At 40.7% G+C, this 27,598-nt stretch overlaps 1 protein-coding gene across 1 annotated transcript; it reads right to left on the bottom strand.

Annotated features, from left to right (window-relative positions):
• Positions 1-736: 736 nt before the first annotated feature.
• Positions 737-27,565, bottom strand: adgra1a (adhesion G protein-coupled receptor A1a). Its single transcript, XM_049563821.1, has 7 exons — positions 27,492-27,565; positions 26,836-27,106; positions 13,450-13,577; positions 7,139-7,262; positions 4,343-4,494; positions 3,779-3,874; positions 737-3,687 (listed from the first exon to the last, which is right to left on the bottom strand). The coding sequence occupies exons 2-7, from the start codon at positions 26,836-26,838 to the stop codon at positions 2,190-2,192; spliced, it is 2,001 nt and encodes a 666-aa protein (XP_049419778.1). The 5' UTR covers positions 26,839-27,106; positions 27,492-27,565; the 3' UTR covers positions 737-2,189.
• Positions 27,566-27,598: the final 33 nt, after the last annotated feature.

The raw sequence follows: 27,598 nt of genomic DNA on the forward strand, positions 1-27,598 counted from the left end.
AGGCACAGATGACCCAAAGTGTTAGCCCACAAAGTGACAAAAACAATCAAAAAAGTCACAAAATTACCACAAAGCAACATAAGAAGACCACAAAGTGAAAGACAGGAACTGCAAAGAGACACAATTTACCTACAAAAATGGGCAAAACAAACAAGATTATAGCTGCTGTGCAGCGATGGGTTGGGTCCGGGCATTTTTAGGCAGTTCTGAGCAACAAGCAAAAGAATTGGAAGACATTTAGAAATTTAGCAACACAATCTGCCTTTTGCATCAGCTGAGGCTTGAACTCACAACCTCTGAGACTAAGAATCAATTTCTATCACATTGAGCTAATTAGTCAGTGACAATTCATGTGTAGCTTCACAAATTGACAAAGCCAGACGTGCAGGTTTAGCAGCCGTCCATGCATGGAAAAGCAGATTTCAAACCACTGTAAAAAATTCAGTTATCGAAACAAAAATCTGAAAATACACATATTGCATCTAGACAGCATGGAGATGTTGGTAATCTGTTTGTAACAATGATTTATTTGCTCCATAAGTGAAAAACTGATGTTTAAAATTGCCATTTTTACATTGATTCCAATTGTTCACATTAGAGCAAAATTCAAAATGCTGTCAAAAATTCAGTTTTTGAGCTAAAATTCTGAAATTTGCCACACATCATCTACCATGACTCTAGAATTTTGTCATTTTTTTCATGAACATTGAAGATTTATTTAGCAAGAATTTGCGTGTATATGTTTACAGTACCGTTTACATTTTGATACACTGTAGGCTCAATTTTTGATAAATCAAAAATCTGAGAAACATAGTTTTTGTAGGACAGTCTGAAGATGCTCTGTCGCAAGTTTGGTGGCAATTGAGCAAAAATTGTGGGAGGAGATAGGTTTAAGAAGTTTTACAGTTTTTGAAAAAAAAAAACAGAGTGATAAACTTCATAATTTTTAATAGGTTTAAATGTACAAAAGTTTCTTCAGTATTGTACAGTACAGTTTGATGAAAGTTGTGAAGTTGTAGCATGTATGGTTGATTTGTTATGAATTTTCAAAGTTTTGAACTTTAGACGCTTAGCGCCACCATCAGGACTATTGGCTTGAGTTTACAGCTGAGGATATCTGGCATGAGACTGGACCTTTGTGCAAAGTTTGGTGAGTTTTCACCCATGGGAAGTATGATTTCCTCGGAAGAAGAAAGAAGAAAGAAGAAGAAGAATACCTTGGATTATAATAGTGTCCTGGCAGCTTAGCTGCCCGGACCCTAAAGACACAAACTGACTACAGGGACAAAAACAACCAGGAAAGACACAAAATTACCTCAAAGTGACCCAAAATGGCTACAAAGAGACAAAAATAACCAAAGAGACACAAAATGACTTCAAAAAGACACAAAATGACGTCAAAAATCATGTCAAAGTGACTGCAAAGAGACACAGGCAATTAAAAAGACACAAAATCAAAATCAAAGAGACACAAAGCAATTACAAGAAGAGACAAAACGACCATAAACAAAACAACCACAAAAGGAGACAATACCACAAAAAGATGTATGACAAGTACAACTTAAGAGTGGCAAAACAACTACAAAAAAAAGAGACATAACCTAGGAGAGGTGGGGTGGTGGGTCCTTTTGCATATCTGTGCTCAGAGGCCTATTGGCTAATAATCCGTCCATGATTGCTGGTTAACGTAGCATTGATGAGCCGTGATCAACTTTCATACCCATTAAGTTTAGGGGATGGCATAATCTTTGGGTCTGTTAAGATTGCGACCGACTGTTTGAGTCCCTTCTGGATCAGGTCTCCGTTTGTAATAATGCCCATTGAGTTTGGGTAAATTACCCAACATTAGAACATTAGAACACATTCTTGCTTAGACCTTGCTCACCACTGAGCCACTGTGTCCCTAAAGAGCAACATAATACTGATTGCAACTTTAAATGGCTTGGAGCAGAATATTAATTCAACATTAATTGAACCACTCTTGTGTTTGAATATTCCTTATAGAAAGTGATTAGTAACACACTTAAAGATAACTTTGTCATAAAGGGTTCTGAGAGATCATCAGGGTATGAGGCCTCACTGAAAACTCAACCTGTGGTTTAAGGGCAAAGCTGAAGGCATTGAGACCCAAACACTTACGGAGCAATTTGAGTACAGGGCTGCTGGAAGATATGGCAAGTACAAGAAAACTATACGGTGGTTTCGTTCTTCCAAGGGCCAGTCCGAATGTTTCCTGTAGCGTCTGAACCAAACAGACCATCTTCCTGCAGGCTTCTGTTGCGGCCGATAGTGGCTCTCCGGCTCACAGTGCCATGCTGCCGAGGCAGAGTATTTCTTGGGAAACCTTTCTGCTCCACCTCTATGGATAGATTATCTTTCTCTTTTTCTGTTGTCTTTGACATGCAGCTGTATGTGTCGGGGTCTGGTTGATACTGCAAGGTGAAGGGTTCGGGTTTCTCGTAGCAGCTTGTGGTGGAAGAGTGATCCGCTGAGCTGTACATGTGCCACTGGCAGGTGTGGACCCCATGAGAAGGCAGGAGGAGGCTGTGACAGGAAGTAATGCTGTCATGCATGTTGTGTGCATGGCTGTGACAGGAAGTCATTGAGTCTTGTACGCTGTGGCAGGAGTTCTGGCGTTGCAAGCTGTGGCAGGAAGCCAGCTGCTTATCCAAGAGAGGGCTGGGGCAGGGAAGCTGGAGGTCTGGGTGTGGGCTGCTGGAAACCAGTGGTGAGCCTTCAAGGTGGTGCACTGCATGAGGGCTGTCCAGGTGGGAGCTGTGCACACTCCCATCCATACTTGTAGAAGTCATGTGAGAGCGGTAGTCCTGGAGACATGGACGTGGGCGGTTGAAGGAGCGTGACTTTGTTCTGTCATTAAGGCAGCTCTGCAGAGGCAGAGCAGGACGAGGGAGCTCATCAGAGAGCGACTGTGGACGTGGTGAGGGCACTGGCTCAGCAAGAGGTGAGATGGGGGTTGTCGTGACAGGACTCATGACAGCCACGCAGCACGGACCTTTGTGATTGGGTGTGGGGCTCTGGGAGGGTGGTGTCATTTTGTGGTAAGAACTCTGCACAAGGTGAGGAGAGAGTAAAGGCTGCTTGCCTGAGCATGGGGAGCTCAGGTGGCAGTGTGGCTGATGAACCTCTTGCCTCTGGCTCTGTCCGTCCCCATTTCCTTCCTCTGATTTGGACTTGGACGGGCAACAGGCCCACCAGCGGTGCCACACATCATCCCGTTTGGCACAATGCTGAATGAGAAGGAAGAGTCCCAGAGTGACACAAAAAGCCCCATACAGGCAGCTGAATATCATATCCAGGAAATGTCCCAGTGACACTGCCAACGCTCCTAAAGCCCAGGTAGCCAGGAACAGAAAGAGGGTGAAGGCTGTGGCCCGGAGCTGAGATTTAAATGAGTGCTCGTTGGCCAGCACCGACACACCTGTTGCAAACGGTGGACAGTCCCCAGTAGGCCCAGAAACTCCCCCAGTGTCAGTGTGGCAGTGATGGTTTGACTCACTGGATGATAACTGCTGCTGCTCCTCACTCAGAACTCGCAGTTCGTACTTTCTCTCTGGGTGGCGCTTCAGCTGGATGTAGGTGCACAAGAAGTACACAGACATCACTAAGACCAGAAGACCAATGGGGGCATAGAAACCTCCCAAGCTGGGTTCCCATGCCATCCAGCAACTAAAGAAGGCACACAGAGAGATAGAAACATGTATCTCAGTTACAAAGGAATGAATGACAACATGACTCTTAAGAAATAATGAGTACTTACTACAAAGCATCATCCCTGCTGCCATAGTTATCCATCCCAAATGCTGCTGTAACTCCAACAATGATGAGAGGGATTCCATCACTTACAAGATAAAATCTGCACACACACACACACACACACACACACACACACACACACAAAATAGAATTACCACCTACCAGTTAAGTTTACTTTAAGCTCTGTTTCCAGCAAGCAGTACAGTCCAGTTCAGTTCAGTTCGGTACACATTTTTTCCGTTTCCTCTGTGAAAAGTTGTGGATGGTACAAATTGAACTGCCCTGTACCGGCCCATTTTTGGTACCGAGCACACAGATCTGGTACTAAAAGGTGGAGCTGTGAACACTGCAGTCCATTGACTGGTCAATAGCAGATAGTCACTCTTGCTCAGATCCGAGTTGTGGCTGGTTTTGAGGCTTATGTATCACTGTTCATACTGTGAAGAGTTGTATTAGTAGACTGTAACTATAAAATGAAAGGATGTTTTGCTGCCTCTTGCAGCAGCTGTTGTCAAAGACAAAAATAACTAAGCCCTGTTATGCACATAAACACGTGCTTACAGCTTACCTGAGCACAGTTGGTTTGGTGCGAGTCTGGGCTGGCCCATTCCTGTTCTGGGCCCGCAGTGGGTCTTTGGACACATCTTTACAGATGTTCCTTGCAGTGAACGTCAGCCACAGCATGGTGGACAAAGAAGCATAGTGGAGCACAATGCCAACCTAACACAGATAATCAAAGATGATTCAAAGCAATGCGAGTTCACTGTCCAAATGAGCATGTGTATATTAATATTTTGTAGGCCTACATGAATTTGACCCATCACCACCAGTTGCCTTTTATAACACAATCATACTGTCATAACTGACACAGAAGACTGAATAGATAAGCATGGCCATCACATTAACAGATCCAGTAAGAAATGCATTAAAGGGTGTGCTGCTCTCATTTATTAAATTCTTTTTTGCACTACCATGCAAAACTATGCCCATGTTGTGATTACATTTAGTTCATGATTAACTTTGGTTAGAACACAAACCAATCTGTCCAGATTCAAAAACATTGATGGTAGACCACCAAAAACTGGAAACTGGATCTAAAAATAACTTTATAATTGAGTGGTGCATAGTGGTTCTGCACAGCCATAAACTGCACAGTGCTTATAGACAGTATTCAATGCCCTTTGGACTTAAACATATTCAGTCATTAGTAGTCAGAATTTTTAGCAACAAAGGATGATAACTAGGCAGTAATTATAATATATTTAGAGGAAGGGCACATCCTTCTCAATAAAATGATTTAAAAAAAAAAAAAAGACGATAAAAGGAAAAAAATGCTTTGCTACAATAGGCTACCACCATAACAGTCTGAAGTGATCATTAGTAAATGTAATTAAATATGTATTAATAAACTTAACCAATTGCCTTTATCATTATTACCAATGGTTCTAATATTACAATGTACTGCCATTCTGTGTGTGTTTTGTCCATGTGGAGCTTCCGTATCTCAGCAGAAGTTGTTGCTCAACTGCTGTGGGTAGGTACAATCAGTGTCAAACACTGTACTGTCTCTCAGTTTTATTACTTTCAAATGTATTAAAAAATGGAAAATTAGAATGTAATACAAGTGTTTCATAGACTATAGAATGACTAACTACTAACACTTGTGATGTCAATTCGTCGGTTTGCCAGACCAGTGTGAAATATCTCAGCAACACTGAGTGAATGTTCCTCATAATTTGTAATAAATTTGGCATTTTAACAGTTGTTGTAAGCAGTCAGCAGAAAGTTCAACTGTTATGGAGGCGCCTCTGTGAGGATTTATTCACTGTAAGCTGGTAATAAACTAGCAGTTCTCCAGTTTGTATATTAATACATGCGCAAGTCGCACTGGTGCTCCATGATTGCAAAACAGTTGCAGTCTGGAGCCGTGATATAATAGCAAGCCTCGTCTCGTCTGCTCACACAGAGGAGAGAATGATCTGAATGTGAGGAATCATGTTTGTGAGTCTTTCTTTATGTATATGTGCCTGCCAGAGATAGAGAGCCACAGGAGAGCGCGAGACAACCAAAACGCCGAAGTGAGTGTCATACCGGTGGCTTAAAAAAATGACATGACAGTTTATATTCGATGTTTGCGATATAGTCATTTTATATATCTCACGTGAAATAAGCCATGATGGGGCCCGTGAGGTGGGGGGGGCATAGAGAGGATGGGCCATCCAACAATGTGATTGCCAAAGAATGGGCCCTTACGAGTGATTGCCACCTTAGAAACATGCCTTTGCTCAAAGAAGAACTCTCATTAAATTAAAAAAAGGTGTCATATTTGCCTTTGAAAAACGCAAACCCATCCTCATATTTTTTTTCTATATGAAAATTATATGCCTATTCTACATAAACTATAAATAAACTCTAAAAGGATTAAATAAAAGGAAATTTTTGTCATATACAAATGCAATAATGATGGCTGCGCAATATATGTTGATGTTTTCCAGTCTTGAGTTTCAGTTGTGACAAGACAACGTGCACAATAGCATGCATCAGGGCGCATCATAGTGGCGTGCACTGGGGCCTGTTATTTCTTTTTAACCTTTAGAGTCACAGTGTCTCCCCTTGCTTGAAGTCTTTATGCTAACCCAAGCTAAACTGTCTACTGACTCCAGCTTCCAGTAAACTGGAACAATTCCCAAGATGTCAAAATATTCCTTTAATTTAGTAACCTATAAGTTTATAGGACATACTCAGATAGTTTGTATTTCCTTTTAAAATGAATGTTGAACCACATAAATAACAATGTGGGTGCCAGTTGCCTCTGTGTTCTACTGTAGCCACTGTCATCCACTAACTGAGCTAAGATACTCAATTATAGTTAGTATGCAATCAGCATGTTAACATTGGTGTTGTAGGCATTTAGTTCAAAGCACCATTATGCTGACAATCGCATAACTGCTAGCATGGCTGTGGACTCTTAGTCTTGTTTGACGTGATTAACAAAAAAATACTTCATCATAGTCATGAAAGCAAATACCTTCTATAGGCACTATTCTCTATATTTGAGCCAGAACAAATTTCACACATGAGCAGCCTGAAAGAAAACCAGAAAATAATATATAGCAACCCTCAACTATTTTTGCTCATGGTAGTGATTTAACTTAACACTCACTGAACATTGGCTCTCCCACGGACACTGCTGCCTCTCTCAGTCTCTGAGTGACGCCTATAGCTGCCAGTGACCTCAAAACTGCCTGACCAAGAACTGCGGGAGCTTTCACTTCTCTGTGGATCATCATTCTGTGCAGATAAGATTTCTAAAAGTGCTGTGAAATAACTCCATGCTAAGGGGAGTAGGAAAACAGTGACTTACAATTTGACACACAAAAGGTAAGTTGATCTGATTGATGCCCCCGGCAAAAACTCCAAACGTCAGCCCCGTGTGAAAGAGGAAGTTGAGGAGTGTGTGCCAGCCATTCCTGCTGATGCGGATCACACTGCAAACAAAGAGTTTAAAGTTAAAAAGATGGACGTCCTTTTACCTTTGCATCCAGTGCTGGTTAATCACACTGAAAAATTGGAGTCAGATCTACAGATTCTTTAAACTAAAACTTTCATTTTAAGGTCCAGTGTGTAGAATTTAGGGACGTGTATTAGCAGAAATGGTATATAATATTCAGAACCATGTTTTCACTAGTGTACAATCAATCACCTGAAACCAAGAATTGTTGTGTTCATCACCCTAAAATGAGGTTTATATCTACATACAGAGTAGGTCCTCTTCCACAGATTCCGCCATGTTGTTCTACAGTAGCCCAGAATGGACAAATCAAACACTAGCTCCAGACAGGGCCTTTTGTGTTTTTGCGTTTTTGTGTTGGTCACTGTCGTTCTTCCTCATGCTTGGCACATGAAATTGCAGTTCTGCAACCTAACTGCTAGTTGCCACGGAATCCTACACACTGGACCTTTAAAAGGGAACACCCACTAAATGAAGAACTCCAGTATGTTATTGTCATGGCCTGGGAAAGTTCAATCGATATTTGTGAATATGAGCTACTCTCTCTAAAAGCCAGAAACTAGAGAAGTAAGCTTCAAACTTGTGATGTCACAAGGTATAAAATCTGGAGCTGTTCTACAGAAAATGTATGAGGGCTTGATTTTGTTTTCTTTCTTCTTTTCAAATGAACTTTATTCTATTGCATTGTTCTCAGTTGTGAAACAGAAAATGTAACCCAAAACTCAGAACATTCCCCTGGGTGTCTCTCAGTGTCATTTAAGCATTTATCACCACTAATTGTCTGTGGAGCAGCTCCAGATGTTTTACTTGATGACATCACAAATTTAAGGTTCAGCACTCCAGCTTTTGGATTAGGAAGGAAGTTGTTCATGTTTTCTAATATTTTTGGACTGTCTTAGATCATAGGAATAACATGTAGGAATACAATAAATAAATAAATGCAGTTCCCCTTTAACTAAAATTGTTATTATGAATACAAATCGTATTAATGGGGTAGGCAGTTTAATTTGGCGTTGTTGGGCAAAAATCTGGTAATAAACTTTGAGCATATTGTAATTCAAGTGGACTAAGAGAAAGTGAGACTTCTGCACCTCCTCTTGGCTCTGTTTTCAGGCTTTACAAAATCTAGCCTGTGACAGATGACTTGATTGGCTTTTCTACCAATGTGCGTGCACGTGCATTTAGTTAAAGCCTGATCCAGTGGTGGAGAATCAATTGTCAGCGCTATTCTAGCACTGACACACTCAAATGCCAGAGCAAAGCTGTCACAGCACGCACTTCCAAGCGCCTTTTCAAGGTGCGACGGCTGCGCTCCAAGATAAACTGAGTTCAACTTTTGGAACACAGCACCGCATGTCATGCGACGAGGAACAACCAATTACAGCCAACAGATATCTTTCCCACCTTCCGAAAATATCAGTCTGTGGAAAATATGGAAAAGTTGATCATTTTAGTGCAGGGTTACCAGAGCTTTACATCTGTCCCATGGACGGTATGCCCACATACTTACAAACAGCGCCTGAAGGAAGATCAGCTTTGCACTCAGGACTTGAAGTAAATAGGCTATGATAGTACTTGTTAAGGTTGTTTAGCAACCTCAGATGCAACCCGTTGCTGTGCTTTTGAAAGCTGTCTCAAAAAAGGTACATAAGTAGTGCCCAGCGCTTGACCTCACGTTTTCCAATCGTTAAAGACACGGCAGGTGTAATACAATGCCTACATGCCATACTGTGTGTACTTTGAAAAAACATTGTTTGCTGTTCTTCCTGTTCCTCCTGTCCCTGAGGTGAACCCTTTCTAATGTGACTCCACTGTGAGAGATGAGAATCGCTGTCCTCCTTCCATGCTACGCTGTGAATTCCTGGAGTTCAGCTGAGGCTAATATGACATCTGAAGAGTCTGAGATACTGAACAAAAACAATGCAAAAACAATACAATAGGGTGCTGTTGCTTCTGGTAATGGTGAGATAATGAAATACAATCAAGAGACGCCCCTCCATAACTGTTTCATCTCCTTGAACCTTATATTCCATCCTGTGCCCCCATGGGCTGCTGTCTGTCCCCAGAGTCAAAAAGAAGTCAGTTGTCTGCAGGGCCTCCTTCTTCCTCTGAGAATAACCCTCCTGCTGAAATCAGACCGCTGGGGCCTTTTAATCCAAACTATAGCCTATGTTTCTCCTTGCCCTGTCTTTTCCCTCAGGCTTCTCTGTGCTGGACCTTTGGGACCTGGAACATTCTGCATTATAGTAAAGTGATGTCATTTTCTAAACTTACCACACTGTTGTAGCTGTTCTATTATTTGCCTTTACCCATTCGGTTATGATATCCACATTACTGATGATAAGGCAGTCACTATGCATATGAGGCAGTCACTATGCATATTTATACACATTTGGTCTCATTCATGAAATGTTAGTAGATTTGTTAGTAGATATGCACATAAAAAACCTTGGTACAAAAAACCTACATCAGTTTCATGAATGTCGTAGGCACGTGTGTGTGTTCACAAATACCAATCAATCGTAAATTGACAGCATGCTCCCGCTAGTCAGCAATTAGCATACATGCCCCCATGAATACACGTGACCACCATATATGGAGGTGATAATTACTATGGATAGGTGCATTTTGACCTCTCTACCAGGGGAGACAGCGACATGCCTCCACTGTAGCAGTCAACAGCAAACTAAGAGGGTACAGTGATGCATGGACGTCGTTAGACCTGGGCATTCCCGGCTATAGCCCCGGATATTTTGGGCTCAGCCCAGGTTCTTTTAAGCCTTTTTTTTTTTTTTTAAATTTACTAATAAAGCACCTCGTTTCCAACTTAAAATCCACGGCACGGGAGCACAACAGACAGCAATGCACGCAGCACAGCAGCACACAAGACACTCACTGTCACACCAGCTTCATGGCATATGCCCATATATGGGCAGTCAGAATGATAACTTCAGTCAGTAGGCTACTCTGTATTACAATTGTATTTATTGTGCATACTGGTGGCCAGCACAGAGTCGCCACGTTTTACTTAGTCTTGTAGTAAGTATGGATATTAGACGATTTTTTTGGAAAAAACAAAAGGGCAGCACACCATCTAAATGTGAAACAGATTTTCTCCTCTGTGCTTTGGAGGCTCTATCTCCGCAACGGATTGGTCGATTTGAGTGATTGACACCTCATTTGATTCATTAGAGCCAATAGAATGACGCTATACCCACCAAAACGAGATTGACAGCACTGTCAGCCACACAGAATCTGCAGAACGCCATTGTGGGGGAGGTGCCAGCTGCTGAATGCGGTCATTGTTAGGCTTCCCCCCGGGTGCATGTCCGTCTAACAGGATGTACCTTGTTTTACCGGCAGAATAAACTTTTCACGGCAAAACAACAAAGGTAAGAGAAATTTTACAACTATTATTACAACTATTGACGAAATAATTTCTGTTGTTGTTGTTCTTTGGCCTCTAGCTCTATGATACTTTGGTGTAGAGTGCTTTGGCACATATGTGTGGAAACAGCGGAGTCTCAGCTTTCATTTGAGATGGCTTGTGTTTTGCATAACGTGGTGTCAAGTTAGAGCCCAAAATATGCAGAGTGGGTTGGCTTATTGGTGCTGCATGGAGTTTGATTTGTTGTTATTCATTTAGTTGTTGTTTGAGCTGTGTTTGGGGCATGTAAAAGGAGTTATACAGCCTTGTAGTCCAGGTTCTGCTGTTTAATTTGATGTGCAACATCACTATATTCTTCGTGATCAGTGCATTGTTTCACACTGTGTTTGCAAAGTCGTTCTAAAAGTCCCCCAGTTGGGGGACTTTTGGGTTTAACTTTAACCAACAATTTTGGCAACCCAATAATAGAAGACAAGTGCTCATTCTTTGTCAAAATACATTAAAATCACGTGTTTAACAGGGAATTATTCAAAATTTTAGGAGAAACCCCTGGACACACTGGTAAAAAATTGTTCCCACTTCAGGGCTAAAGCCGCGGATGTTTTCAACTCTTGTCGACACCCCTGCAGTGATGTACGTGTTAAGTGACTATATATTCTGACAGCCATCACTGATAGCTTAGTGTTTGGTCAGTAATGTGGGTCTCACAGTCTCACCACTCAAACATAAAATACATTTGTGTAGTTTGCTCTCCTGATTGATTAGAGTTGGAAAGGGATGCCAGAAATGTAGAAAACACATGTACTAAGTCAATTTAAATAACCTACTTATATTTTAAGAAACCTAATCTGAATCTTAAATCTGCCAAAAAATGTAGCTAAATGTGTCACATTTCTATTCTTTTGTCATGTTTAACGAACGTGTCTCAAAGGTATCTGTGTATTGTGAACATAACAGAGCACATTACAAATTAAAATTGTAATTTCTAATAATGACAAGCAATATTTATGTGCATCCCTTATTTACACAAGACCTACAAGCAGCCAGAAGCTGGTGTAGATTTTGTTAGTACCTTTGAAAAGACATATTGATGAATGCCAAAATACACATAGATTTACTTCTGCTAACAGAACAAAACAAATTCATTCTGCTCACATTTCATGAATGAGACCCAATAAATACAGTTTAAACACTTTGCACTCAAGTGTCAAGATTTGGACCTGAATCAATCAACAACATCATTTAATACCCATACATATATTGATTTTCAGTTGATAAAGTGGTTTGGGGGTTTACTTTCTCTTTAAGGATTTTTTGGGGGAAGTTTTTCTTTATCCAAAGCAACGGTCTAAGGATAGAGGGTGTCTCATGCTGTATTGCTGTTGTTAAATGTGGCCTCTATTTACTTAAGTTCATGAATGAAGGCATGTGAGAAAAACAAAGTTTTCCTCACAAATTTTAGGTGACAGTGGGTGAATAAATGATATACAGATGGTCATTTTATGGGTGAAGTGTTTCTTTAAGACCTCACTATGCTTAAAACTAATTGATGTGTTGTGCAACCACGTCTAAAGGCCACAGTGTTCAGAATAACCACACTCAAAGGTTGTGGGCAAAAGGCCTGCTATACTGTAAACATTGAGATGACATTCTCCCCTTAAAGACATTTATGGTGTTGCACTTGGCTGTTTCCAAGTTATGTGAAGACTGAAAAAATAGAGCCTTGGAGGGAAGTTCAAATCCTGCCTGCTCTCAAGCCTGCACATAGCGGGCCATTCCCTGCATAAAGAGGGTGCCATTGCTGGATTGTCTGTTTCAGAGGTTACCAAAATTGTCAGATGCCTTCCCTGCTCATTCCACCATTGAAAAGGTGGTTTCAGACACTCAGTACATTTACATGCACAGTTTAATTCCACTTTTAATCGGAATGAAAGGCCATTCCGATTAAAAGTGGTCATGTAAACGGTCATTCCGACTGAAAAACGGTTATTCCGATTGAAAATTAAATCCGATTAAAGGGGGTGGTTTATTCCGTTTGTCATTCCGAATGAAAGAATTTTGTGTGCATGTATACACTCATTCCTCTTTAAATTCATTCCGGTCTTTCTGCGCATGCTTGTTTCCTTGCCCTTCTGGCGCGATGACGTATATAGCGCGCACAGTAACGGGCTGAATAGCAACAGGCTGACATAGAACAGTCGGACTTGTTGCACTCACCGGTTTCCATTCGCCACAGCACGGTCTTCTACCTCCCTTCTCCTCCTCAACAGACGAAGCATTAGCAGAACAAGGTTGTTGTCGTACTGTTGCTTCAAGAATATAAGCAAAACACGCCCGAAAAAGGCACTAAGAACGGCGTCGTCAAACATCTTGTTATCCGGAGCGAGGACTACAGTGTTTTCTTCCGGTAAACGTAAACACGTAACATCCGCCCCGCCCCCTATCCAATCAGAAACCTTTCCTGCCCCAAACCTTGCACGGACCTGAATAAAGGCGATTGAACTGATCTCCCGTGTACAGTACACCTTCATTCGGAATGAATATTTCCTATGTAAACTACCTGGAAAGACTTTAATTCCGAATGATTTCATTCAGATTTATTTCATTCCGAATGAGAAGCCATCATGTAACCGTAGCCACTGTTAGATGTTCCAAGAAGCATTTTCAAGTATACTGAGGCCTTCACAGAAACCAGTAGCTCTCTCAACGAACATATGGGCACGTGAGTATTGTATTAAGATAGGCCTAAACCATCCTTTAATAAAGTTCTTCTCACCTGTGGTGGACAATATAGGTCATGATGGAGACGAGCAGACAGAGCAGCATGACTGCTGTGCAGGCATACACCACTGGATGCAGGTAATCCCCAGGGTACGGTGGGAAGGACAACACTCTCTTCAGATCCTGCAGAATGACAGGAGTTTACAATTAGAACTGAATAATTAGACTCACAAGAATGAATAATAACACAGAGACGTGTTTGATGAAAGAACTACACAGGATGATTTTTACTGCTCAGTGTTGCCAAAAGTTATTACAAAACTGTCCAGATGGTCCTTTGTTGATTGAAGCCAATCACGACCTAATCAGGAGTCTGCCTACGTTATGAAAGGAATAGTTCAGCATTTTGGGAATTATACGCTTTTTCTTCCAGTGTAAGGTGTTCACATCGCTTTAAATCTCATGTCTTGAGCAGAAGTCAGGACTTGGTTAGACTAGCTTAGCATAAAGACCAGTGAAAGCAGGGGAAAGGAATTGGCCTGGTTCTGTCCAAAGTTAAAAAACAAAAACAAAAAAACACATCAATCAACACCTCTAAAGCTCAGTGATTAATATGTTGCATCTCATTTGTTTATTCTGTATACAAATAGAAATGTTTTAAGGGGAATTATGTTGGAACTAATTCTTTAGGAATAATGCTGGCCTTACACCAACCAACTCAGTGTCTTTTTCTTGTCTAGACATTTTGATAAAATCAAACAGTATTATCATGAGTTTTAGTCTTGGCTAATGCAAACATGGATGAATTACTGAACGTGCCAAGGGCCCCCCTTGCCTTCACCTGCAAAATGTCACTCAAATTAACACATACTAACCAGGAACAGACTCCAAATAATGGCAAAGAAATGATCTAAAGGAAACACAAAATAACCACAAGGACACACAAAATGACTACAAAGAGACAAAAATGTCCAAAAAAAAAAGACAAAAAATTATCTTATAAAGGGACACAAAACATTCACAAAGTCTGTGCGTCTTGCTCCTGTGTAGAAGAGATGGTGGGGCCTTTTGAATATCTATGCTCAGTGACCCATTGTCTCAAAATCCGCCCCTGCATGCAAATACTGAAGTTCAATGATGTGAACATTGTCAGTAACCAATAGCTGCACTTCAGCATCAAACAGGAAGCAGTACATCAGGTAGACAGTGCATGGAGAGGACTCCAGGGGGCTGCATGAACATGATCAAGTCTCCGTTCTGTTCTCTTGTACTGTGGAACAGTAGGAGAAACTGGTGGAGCTGTGGAGTTAACAAGAGTTGGTGTTTAATTTGGCGTGTATCTCATCCACCAACCAGCAATTATTTAAAAAAATAAAATAAAATTTGGAACCGTTCCCCTCTCATTCCCACGGTCTCCTCCCACTACAAAAGCGCAGCTAACCAACGGAGGCTGGGGAGAGACGATAACATCCAAAATGTAATGTTTGCATGCAAATCAGTTTTGTCTTTATGGATTTTGTTGATGCTGTGGGGGACAGATTGTGGGACACCTTGGAAAGACCACTGCTAGACCACTGTTTAAGACCAGCCATGTTTGAGGCAACAAAAACTGGGATTTTTTTAAGGAGACATTTGGGACATTTCCATCTGTGGTTGTGGTGACAAAACCAAACATTAACTACAGTATTGTAACAAAATAAAATTGAAAACTGAAACATAAAGAAATATAACGTTTGAATATATCTGCTTCATATGTTTTGCAGAAATGTAAAATGCCAACATTTTTTGAGCGACTGTGTTGGGAGCACATGATTTGGTGTGTTCAAGCACAATGGTAGCGAACCTGGCAACCTCACTATGACGACAATGCTGCATTTGTGTCAAATAAAAGTTTCCATTTCCAACTTAACCAGGTTTCAACTTGTAAATGGCACTCATGCCAACATCCAACATCCATTTTTTTTAAAAATGTTTGCAGTTGATTGTTCAGAAGTACCTGGCAACCAAACAAGCATGGACACTGCACACACTGCACAAGTCTTTCAAGCTAATCAAAACCACGGTAATGGACATAGTGCTATGTTGCTATTGTATTTTTTATCCCCACACCATCCACTCAGCAAATATACTGTACAACCATCTTGAGTTGTCCAATGACATGAACCCTTGTGAGCTGCAAACATGGGAATCTTTCCATCTCTACCATCCATTATATATGACATGAAAGCAGCACAAGACTCAGGGAAGCTGCATACGGTCATTGAACCCAGCTGTTGTTCACCATGAAATTGTTGTTTTTACATTTATCTTTCTGTACAGGTAAAGCAAACAATACACAATGTGTTAATTAGCTTGGTTTTAGATGTATTGGAAGGGTTTTTTTTTTTATCTTTGGATAGTTTTACCTCATTTCCAGTCTTTGTGCTAAGCTAGGCTAACAACGCCCTGACTACGGCACTTTCAACTAGGAGGCACAGTTCCCAAAATGTTGAACCACTCCTTTTAAAAGCTGAACCAGCAACGTGCTGTTCTGAGCAAAGCACTTTAAGGCGCTCTACCTCCTTGAGTTGACAAAACTTCAAGCACCCCATGTCATCTCTGCTTTTTTCCCCACTGTCTAATCAGATGATTTGAGAGGCAGGCCTTCTGTGGTGGTACCCACACAGATCTCTGTTCCCCTGTGCCCAACATACTATTTGTTGACAGCCGCTAACCCTCATCCAGAGCTAGAGCAAGTACCCTCTGCCTGTCCATTTTAGGAACCAGCTACTAATTACTATGAAATAAAAAAACAAATAAATTAATAAATGGTAGATTAATTAAACAGGAAGGTTAGGGTAAGGTGGTGATGGGGTGGTTGCCTGGCAACAATAAAAAGCTGCAGCAAGCTTTTTTTTTTTTTTTACAAGTGGCATTAAATAAAAAAAAAAAAAAAAGGCAGTGTGGTTTGCCTCACATTTTGCAACCTGCAAAAGGCTTCCTGTGTGACTGGGGCCTAAGAATGCTCGTAAAAGAAAATAATCATATGTCCTCTCCGTGAATGCTAACAGCTGTGCTAACGTCTAGCCTCAGTGATGCTAGTCAGAATGACGACATGAAGCTTGCAGACTTGCTGCTGGAGGTTGGACTGTGCTGCATGTTTGCAAAGCCCTGCACAGTTACTCACGCCTCTCTCAGTGTGAGTGCATTAATGAAATCTCCTGACACGGTACCAGGATCTACCAACATATACTAAGTGACTAGAAATAAACCCTGCATTATAGTAATGTAAATATTAATTATTGTAGTTATATTGATTGCATTATTAAAGCAAAGCCTCTCGGCTTGCTGTAGATTCAGGCAGGAGAAGTCATTGTACTGCTGCGTACTGTAGTTGTAGTGTTGCCTAACTGCACTGACATCACTGTCTTAAAATAACCCAGTGCACATCATTAAACATGTAAAACGTGGTAACAGGGATTTCAGTGTCTCCTGAAATATGAAATCAAATTAACAAAAGGCACATTATCAGACCTTGTTTCGGAACTGTATGAAAACCCAAATGCATTGTAATAATGCATGATAATAATGCACTCTGGCCATTATGAAAGGCTGGCCTTATCCTCCTGCTAATAATGTAGGGCTGCAAATAAGAAATATTTTCGTTATTTTTTAATCTGCAAATTATTTTCTGTTAATCATTTCACCATTTACTTTAAAATGTCTGTGCAACAATGTTATAACCCTTTCATATAACAGACATGTATGTTGCTGCCAGTCTACTAAATGAGTGGTGACCTCATCAACATGCCCTGAAGCCACCAAAACTGAAAATGGACTTATCCTACTAATGAGCAGTTGCTCATTTTGCAATGCTATAAAACTCCTGTCCTCCAAGCACTATGAAAAATACACACGGTGTCACATTATGGTGCCTCACTGCAATATCGGCAACAAATCACTTGATTAAAATAAATATAGCCAGTGTAGCATACAAACATTTTGTGATGGAGCAATTTTTATTGACCAATTCTCTGTGAACCTTTACATGCACTGCTGAAAAGCATGAAACTGTCCATTTGCATTACAGTGTATACACATGACGTCACTTATGCACATTACCGTGACCACAGATGAGTGGCAAACGCACAGACAATCAGCATCTGCCATCATACATTAACATGGGAAACAAGACTATGTCAAGAACTGGATTGAGTATGAAACACTAGAGGGCTTTCAATTTGAAATAGTAAGTGGCAGCATTCACTCTGTCACACTTTGCCCTGCTGTTATGGTCCAGCCCCAGCCATGTAAATACATGTTTAAATGAAGGACAATACAGTGAGACACCCACACAACAGAAGGGGCCTGCTGTCTCTGGAGCTGTACTCACTGATCATTTAACCCAACCCTCCCCTCTTCAGTTTCAGGCAATGATGTATGTCCCCATGGGACTGGCGGAGGCTGCACAGCCTTTGGCCACTATCAGAATCAAGTTCTGCCAATAATGACAGTTATCCAACCACCTCTGTGTGTGTCAAAAATTATGACAAAAAATCTTCATCCACGACCTTTTTTTCCATGACAAACCAAGACAATGATGAGCTAAAAATAGATCTTGATAATAAAAACTACGATGATATCTTCATTTTTATTAATGAGACAAGACGTAACAAAAATGTTAGTGGTGGACTATCGGACATTGGAAGCTGAGAATGGCTGTGCCTGTAATTATCTTCAAATGCTGCATAAGCAACTATAAACTCAAGTAAATAGTCTGCTGTTTCACTAGGCAGCAAAAACACTCACACCAGAGCAGCAGCAGCTGTTAACGTGAATTGTGAGCTGTAATTCAGCAGTAAATAATCAGCAGTGTGTGTCTGACTGTGGATGATGGAGGTGTTTCACAGATTTGTGGAGTTGCAGCCATGGTTGTTGGCAGTTAGCACCACTTATTAGCCACTGAATGGCAGCAGAGCAGTCAGCCACCAGCCACCAGACTTCACAGCTGATCCCCGCAGGACTCCACTCAGATGCGGTTTCTGGTTTGATGCTCTTTTACAGGAAGGTAGGAGGCTGAGGTATCTGTGAGTGTAGCTGTGCTGTAAGCAAACAGTCTGAGCTCAGATCAGTTTTCTCTGACAGAGATGGAAGTTTGATTTTAATCACCAACTCTGTGAGAGGACACAAGTTTAATCCTCCAGACTAACATGTTGCAGATTAAGAAAGAATTGAGGCTTTAATTAAGTTATTTTTCTGCTTCTTAACAGTGAGATGGATATGTCAGAGTTTACAATGAACCTGGGCACAAATCCTAGTTGTCTCAGATTAGTTATGGAGAAATGACAGATTGTAAGTGTGCAGGGAAAAAAAATTGTAAATGAAATTTTTATAAACCCCGTCAGCTTCTTTCTGATACATTAATTAGTCTAACTGGATTAGTTAAACATAATGACAAAAAGTAAACTGAAAGGTTTTGAATTTTCATGGACTAAAACTAGACTAAAAACTATGAGGGATAAAAATGACTAAAATGTGACTAAAACTAATGAGCATTTTCATCTCAAGCCTAAGACTAAATCTTCAATAGCTGTCAAATTTAACACTGCTGTGTTCACTGTTGTTGTCTATGCAAACACTGGATTGTTTCTCCCAAAAAAGGCAATGTGATAAAAGCCTACTCTGGATGACATATTGTCGGTTAGGGATGAGCGAGAACACAATTATCACAATGTATCTTTAACAGTATTTTGATTGGGCGGAGTTTATGACAAAGGTGGGTTGGGTTTAAATAAAAAGTGAGTCTGACCTAACCGGAAGTTGTTATTTTAAGCTTGATATCAATATGGTTTGATCAGAAGTTGCTATATTTATTACTCATTAGAGAACTTTATAGAAAAACCTCAGAATTGAGCTTCAGATTGCTTTTGATCACAATTCATCACAAGTACAGATACTAAGATAACATTTTACTGATGTATGTATCTACAGCCCTTTTTAGATGGGAATTGTGCAAATTTGCAGCAAAGCCCAATCAGTCTTCGTTCAGCATTGGCAGTATGAAAACAAAATCGGGGAGTGCGGCAAAATGCCGCCGACCTAATTTTGTTTATACAGTATGCGCAGGTGCACTGCTTTTTGTAGGAAAACATATGAAACATTTGAGCGCAATCTGAATAGTGACATTAACACAAAGCCATTGCAGTTTATCTTGATGTCTGGCGAAGTCTATCACTTTGCCATTCTGGGCTGTCCCACTTAAAAGCAGACAACCGTGCAACAAATATGGTTGAAATCTTTGGTCGTCAATTAAAATAGGCTCCCAGAAACATGAAACTGATGTCAATCTTCTACTCTCACAGTAAAAAACTGCGCAAACACTAGGGGTGTGCCATATCATCTCATTCACGATACCGGTATGATTTTTAATTTGATATGAAAAGTTCATATTGTGATGCTCGACTTGTTGACATATTGAGATCATACTGTTACCCACGGCAACAACAAGCATGGCTGAAAGCAAAATTATTACAGACTCTGTGGTGGTTCTAAAAAGAGGAGCAGCTTCAGTAGTGTGGAATAAACTGTTGGACAACATTTTCAAAAGTGGGCCCCTCATCCACACCCACTGTGGGGGCGGTGGAGGGATTACTATATGTATCAAAATTTTATAGCCTACATACTGCAAATACAATCCAGTTAATCATATTTCCACATGTATTTTGTATGTACATAGTGTTAAGACCATATTTTCTTATTTTAAAAAGCAGAGGTAGTCACATGTGAGTCCTGGGCCAAAAAAATGCGCTCCATAAATGATTAGAGAAAAGTCAAATCAAACATTGATTGAAGAAATTACTGCAAGGTATCAAATCATAAAATCAAATCTTGAGTGAACAACTTTCTTCTTCTTATTCATTCAGTCTTGAGGCTACTTTAATCAAATATTGGTCAAATTGTGTGCAGAACTGAAATAGTATAAGGACTATGTGGCTGTCATCTGATTGTTTTCCAGTCATACTCAATTTGTGTAAGACTGTTCAGGGACCCCAGTATACAGAAATATTTAAATACACCATTTTGAAAAATGACAATGGTCCTCTTTTCCCTTGCCAAAATGTAGCATAATTTTGGTACACTATTTGGCGCCCTTTCCAACAAGATAGCATAACATGGTCCACTAATTTAATATAGCCCCTTTCACCAAGCAGTACTGTACGGTACGGTTTGGTACGCCTTTTTTCCGTTTCCACTGTGAAAAGTTGTGGATGGTACCAAAGGAACCATGCCGTACCGTTACCATTTTTGGTACTGTTACCATTTTTGGCAACCCCTCTATTGGGCTACCTAGCACACAGATCTGGTACTAAAAGGTCAAGCTGTGAACACTGCAGTTGATTGGTCAGTAGCTGACGGTAACTTCATTCACTGGGCCAACTGCCGGGATTTTTAAGGTGGAACATAATTTTGTAATGTTACTAAATGCACGAGCTGACAACGTGACTCAATCAACACACCTTGAATATTCCATAACAACTCTGACCATCTTCTTGTTCTCTCTGTACCCTGATTGTTCCTTGAGGAGCCTGTGGTTTTTGGTGAGGCATTCTGACTTCGCTAATCAGGCTGCAGTTCACTTCACGTTTACATACAGATGGCACATAGAAATGTGTTTTAATTAAAACATTTCCATTTATTTATCATGTCTATATATAACCTGTACTGCCAGTGACATAAGTCGGTAAGTAAACTGTTGTATAGGGTCAACCATATTCCTTTTCATGGGCCCCCCCTTGGCCTGGGGCGTCGTACCCTTTGATTCTAAAATGAGAAATAATTTTTCATTAGTTTTTACTGAATAGTTGAAGGCAAACTGTTAGGTTCACATGTAAAACTATATCAGTTATTTTGTTGCAATTCTATTTTCTTCAATCAATATTTTTTTTCCTACTTTACTTACTTTTTTGTCATATCATCAAGAATACCGTTGTCGCAAAAACACCCTGAAATATCACAATATTATTTTAGGGCCATATCACCCACCCCTAGTAAACTCTATTTATAAAAATGTGAAAGTATCCTTTTAATGTACACTTTTGATTAAAGGACACATTTAGTCCTTTTGGGTGACAGCAAAGCCATGAGGCTACCAACAAATACCTTTTATGAAGTGCGAATCACTGCATTTGCCTTACAATTATTTAAGCTCAGATGACTTAGCTGTGGAGGCAGGAGTGTGGAGGAGGCTGAGACAAAGTGACTCATATACAGTAAGTGATGTGCATCTCCTGGACAGGTCTAGCATCCCCTCTGTGTTAAAAGGCAAAACGTGCCTTCAAACAACAGTTAGGCCTTCTCCTTTCTTTCACTAAAACACACTCCTGCATGTGCATAATTCAAGCTGAAGATTCCTGTGGAGGCAGGAATCAAGAGCTAACTTGGCTCCGTCTTCATGACAGCGTCAACTCGCTTTTCCTTTGTGTTCCAAGGCCTTGTATTTTAGAGACACTGTCATGTCTTCCTCCTCTCATCTCTCTCTCTCTCTCTCTCTCTCTCTCTCTCCGGGACAGCATGCTCTCTCATCACGCTCCACTGAACAACCCATCTATTAGACAGAGCATGACTGATTAAATCCTTTGCAGATCCCATAAAATGAAAAAATACAGGCATGCACACACAGCAGCAGAGATCTGTGTGCACTACGCTCCACTTATCTTAGATGACCAACAACGAGCAGCATCACGAGCAAAGATTTGCTAATTAGGCTTCTTGTGTTCTGAATGGGAAGCCTGTGCTTATGTGTAAACACTATTTTTTTAGAGCATCAGAGCTTTTCGCCAGCTTACAGTGGGATCTCCAGATACAAGTTGCACAATACAAAATCACATTTTCTTCTAAATACATTTGATCGGCTAAAGGCAGAAGCATTCATGTCTTGTATTGTCTTTTTACTGTTATCATTTCTGTGGGATGTACGAGCTAAACCAAGCACTGTTGAGGATTATCGATCTTGAGTGTATCAGACATATTTCATTAGTATCAGCGATGTCCTGAGCCCATATGCTGGATGTATTGGGGCTGATCAAGACATTCTTCGGTTGACTGGTATCATCTCCTCTAAAGTCAGATTTATTTGAAATTGAGCGATACCAGCTGTCACAACACCACTATGGAGCTTACTCTGTTTCCTAATGAGTGCTCTTCATGGGTTCCACATTTTTGGCACTGATTAGTGGCTCAGTGGAAATCATACCCGAAACCGAACATGCATAACTGGAAAACAGTACCTTATCCCAAAGGGGACCAAGCATAACTACATCCCATGAAAAATGACTTATACAGCAAGAGAATATCAACACTGGTACGTCAACCTAATCAGCAGAAAAAATGTGGGCATTGTGAGTTAGTGCGGATACATTACATTTGTACATTATTATGTAGTGGATACGCTGAAGCTATGTTTCTTCATGATTCAACAACACTGTGGTTAAAGTGCGTTAGGTTTAAGCACACAAACCACTTGTTTATGATCAGGAAAAGATCACGTTTTTGCTTGGAAAACAATTGCTTCATGTGGCACTATTCCAACAGGAAACGCAGCAATGTCTTGGTAAAAAAAACAAAAAAAAAAACGCAGCGATGTAGTTTTTTTAAGGAACTGTCCCAGAAGAAAACACAGCAATGTCTTGGTAAAAAACAACCCCTTTGCATTTTTTGGGGCACTATACCAGAAGAAAATGCAGTAATGTCCTGGTAAAAAAACAACCACTTTTCATGGCAGGAAACACAGTAATGTCTTTGTCAAAAACAACTGCTTTTCATGACAATATCCCGGCTGGAAATGTAGCGACGTCTCGGTTAAAAAAAAAAAACACTACTACTAGGTACTGTCCTTCCTTTGTGGTGCTATCCTGCAGAAGACGCAGTGATGTCACAGTAAAAAACAACAAAGTATCCTGGTCGACTAGTCGATTATTTGGTCGATATGTTCTCGTCCGACCAAATTCTCATTGGTCGAATAATCGCCGTGTTACTTTCATAAGGAGGAAAGTGCTACATCAATAGCTTTCCAGGATTAATCCATTATTTCCTGCGGTGGGGGGGACAGGCTAAGTTACCTGTGAAAATGGGAGTGTTTTCAAAACACCCCCGTTGCTGACAGACAGTTGAACTCGCCCATCCTCATGCTCAGCGTAGCAGTGACGCAGACCTCCTGTCTGTTTCTGTATACTGACACCATTTCCCTCAGTGGAAACGAAGCTTGTATTTACTTGTATTTTACAGATAAGAAACAATAAATTGTGAAGACAGTAAAGCCTCCACTAAAATAGCATTTTAAGTCGTGTGTGATTTATCCTTCAGGGATTTATAGCCTATTTCTGGATTTATCCTGGCTTCATATGAACAGAGGAAATCTCTGCTCGTCGCTAGGCTAATTTATACAATGTAAAATGCCATAGGCTGGCGCTAATAACGTTTGGAAAACATGTTAAGTGTGACAGTTGTCTTGCCGGTGAATCTTGTGAGCTGTAATGGAGCCAAATTGTGTGCCCTTACCTTTGTTGAATGTTACCGTTGTCCCTGGCTTTATATGAGAAGAGCGGAAGATCTCTAGACGGTAGGCTAATTTATACAATGTAAAATGCCACAGACTTGTGCTAATAATATTAGCATGTTGTGTTGGTGGGGAAAATGTGTCCAGATAAAGACAAGTGTTTGTCTGTCAATTCTGCGATTTATAGTGAAGCTGATTTGTGTACTTGTGTTTGAAACTGTCTCTATTAAGCCATATTTAATGTGTGTCTTGAATCAACTAAACTTTACAGCACTTAACACAGTCCTCCACCACCGACTAGTGTTTTGGAGGTGTAACTGCAGAGTGACACAGACACACCACTGCAGAAGTAAAAATAACATGCAGATTTTTTTCCCCCCCACGACTAATTGATCAGTTGAAGATTATGTACGACTTTAGTCAACCAAGATTTTGTTTGGTTGACTACAGCCCTACTAGTCAGCTAGCAGTGCTGTTTACTTCTGGGGGTGTTATGATCCCCACATTTTGCTGCCAAGTGAGCGCTCTTGACTTTAACACTAGCCTTTGGTACAGACAGGATGCAGGTGGAGAAACCTTCCACCATAAGGCTCTGAGATAACATTATCTTCTCTCTTCTGCTTAGAAGCAGTGAATTTACAGCTCACAGCAACTTAATAAGACGCAGCCTCTGGCTTTTGTCTGATATCTAGTGTCAGCAAAAAATAATTGTTGCACATCTCTGACGCGTTATTAGCACTGTTAGCTTGTTTACAATATTACATGACTGCCACTGTCACACACACAACGTCCTGCTGGAAAAAATAAATAAAATTGACGGCCAATATGCCAACTGAACAGCACCATCCTGGTAGAAAATGCAGCGATGTCTCTTCATAGTGGAAAGACAGATAGGTCCCTTAAAGATATCCATAGCCTACTTGGTGGCTATAAAGCCGCTGGAAGCACATCAATGACTCACTAAAACACAGCTGGATCTGTTGTTTGTTGGTCTTGAACAGTGGTATGCAGCTTGGTAGGCACCAAATTACTCAGGATACATCCTTGCAGCACCATGGATATCTGTACAAACTCTCATGACCACCCATCCAGTAGCTGTCGAGAAATTTTACTTAAAACTGACTGACAGACCAAAATTGCCATCACACCAGGAGAATGACAAAAAAAGAATGGTCAAAATGGAAACAATGGAAGCTGAAATATTCTGACTTTTAGTTTCTAGTCTAGGTCAAGCACCAAAACAATCAATTCTACACTTTTCATAATGTGCCTTCATATTGTCTTTCCATAGACCCTTACTTCCTGCTAATTGTCAGCACTTTTCCAGCACCACACCTTCAGCCTGTAACCCAGGCTTTCAGTTCTAAGTATAGAGTCTCCAAGTTCTTCCTGACATCATGAGTTATTTTGTCACAGTGGAAAAAAGTGGAAAAGTGTAAGCTTACAGAAGACACTGCATAGTTGATTTTGACAGGCAGAGACGTACTCTGCATGACGGGTAAATTGATTTTGACAAGTAAAATCAGTGGAGTGCCCCTTTAATTAAGGCAACACCCCTGTCACTAATCTTGAGGCCCCGTTTTGTAAAGAACTTGTTTTAATGCTTTAAAAATGTGTTTTTATGCATTTTACTAAATCATTTTTGCTTAGGGAGTGCTCTTTATTTATCAGAGGAGTGGGTGGCTGGGCTGTGACTTTGTTTTGGGTTTTTTGTTTGTTTGTTTTTTACTCTCCATGAAGCCACAAATATTTTTCCTTGAGCCTCCCTAAGTGACTGGCAGAAATTGCAGGCCCTTCCCTTAACCGTAAATGAGTTATTAGATTTTTAAAGCTTACCCTTTGATATTTGAAAGTTAAAATTTAAAGTTGAGGACAAAATCCTGCAGAGGAAAAGCCCTTCCTTTTTACTCTTGTTGTGCAAAATATTAATTTTTTGACAAATTTTAAGTGAAATGTCAAATAGAGTGATTTTGATGACACATCACTATTTTAAGCTCAGGTTTGGGCTTTTTTCTGATGGAAGCACATGTTGTTTCCAGGGACTGTCAGAAATTTGAAAATCCAACAATCTTTTCTGTTTTTACATTTTCTGGCTATGAAAAAATTGTAAATGGTGTAACTTTGAAAACATGCATAGACGGGTTTGGAAGGCACGTTTTCTTTAAAAACAGGTAAAATAAATAAAAATTACAACCATTTAAATTTGTATCCTAAATTTGTAAGCCAAAATGAAAAACCTAAGTCTGTCCCCGGTTCTATAACTCCCCCTTTTTGCACCACCCCTTCCTCTCATAATTAACAAACGGTCCCTTATAGTTAATTTACCATAACAACTATAACAACCAGTTGCTAATTAATAATTAATGGACAGGAGGTTGGAGAGACACTAAGGTCAGTAGGGGCCTATAGCTCATTTTTGCCCCAGGGCCCCCTTGTGTATTTATCCAGCCCTGCTTAAAGACCTCTGTTCCTAACATGTAGCTTTGCAAGCACTGAGCAAACAGCAGGAAACATTTTCTGTTAATATTATCTTAGTGTCAATGAGCAGATCTATCAGAGAGCTGAGCAGAATGTTTCCACTGCTGCTGGTTGGAAAAAGCTACACTAAAACTTACTTATTACCTATTAGGATAGTAGCCTAATGCATGCTGGAATAGTGGATCAAGGGATGAAATGTGCAACTGTCATTTTTTCTGTTTGATATAGAGTATAAAAGCTTCACAAATCTGCCTCTTGATCTGAAACTCTTAAAACTCGTGATATTTACAGTAGAACCAGATTGAGAATCAAGCTTCCCCTTAACTTGTGACTTGCCTGGTCCTTACTACTGCACTCACACACCACCGGCACACACATGACTATTGGAGGCAAACCAGTAGGTACGATACCATAGTTAAAACATCTTACCATTAGCTTTAGCGGAGTTACACTTGAGTCTTGAAGCTCTGGTCTCTCCCGGAGGCCCCTGCTGCCCCCCTACCCTGCGCCCTCCGGCTCCATGTACACAGGCTGAGGATTTTTAATCAACTTGGTGTTATTTCCTCCAACAGTCCCGGTGCAGCAGAAGATGATCTGATCACAGCAGTTTGTCCAGCGGGCCGGTGATCTTCCTCCAGCTCGGCGGCTCCGGGAGCAGCAGCGCTGACGTGCAGCCACGGCCTCCCGGTCCCAACTCCATCTACACGGCGGCACCGATCAGGGAGGGAAGCACAAGATTCATTAGCCACTGTGTCACTGTAACCTAACCGACACTTAGATCTGACACAGCAGTGTGGGCGGTGGGGGGAGATGAGAAATCACGTTCAGGATACATCGAGACACTTTGAAAATGATGTAATATTTTATAGTGACGACAGGAGGGGGATCAAACTGTCATGGTCACGGTTTATCCGATATGCCTATAGCTATACGCTTATCATTTCTTTAGTATGGGCTGTGCGTTAACGCTCTCACAGTGATTTTGGATACAAAATGAACACTTCAGTTTGCGCAAATGAAACAAATACCAAAGACTACATGTGAACATAAGAGCGATATTTAGGAGGAGCAGAGGGCTGACCTACCTGCGGTGGTGTCTTCTCCTCTCAGCTGAGTGGAATCAATCCGGACCCTCTTCAATCCAGGTCAGTGAAGATAGTGGCTGCGCTCCATTTGCCTGTAACGATGTGCC

This window comes from Epinephelus fuscoguttatus, linkage group LG20 (assembly GCF_011397635.1).
Source record: "Epinephelus fuscoguttatus linkage group LG20, E.fuscoguttatus.final_Chr_v1".
NCBI classification, from domain to species: Eukaryota; Metazoa; Chordata; class Actinopteri; order Perciformes; family Serranidae; genus Epinephelus; species Epinephelus fuscoguttatus.

What these genes read in the sequence shown, in the direction of transcription:
- adgra1a (XM_049563821.1), bottom strand. An exon ending in ACCTATATTGTCCACCACAG is followed by an intron (nt 7,263 to 13,449) that starts GTGAGAAGAACT and finishes CTTTGTTTGCAG; the next exon opens with TGTGATCCGCATCAGCAGGA. An exon ending in ACCAAACCAACTGTGCTCAG is followed by an intron (nt 3,875 to 4,342) that starts GTAAGCTGTAAG and finishes GTGTGTGTGCAG; the next exon opens with ATTTTATCTTGTAAGTGATG.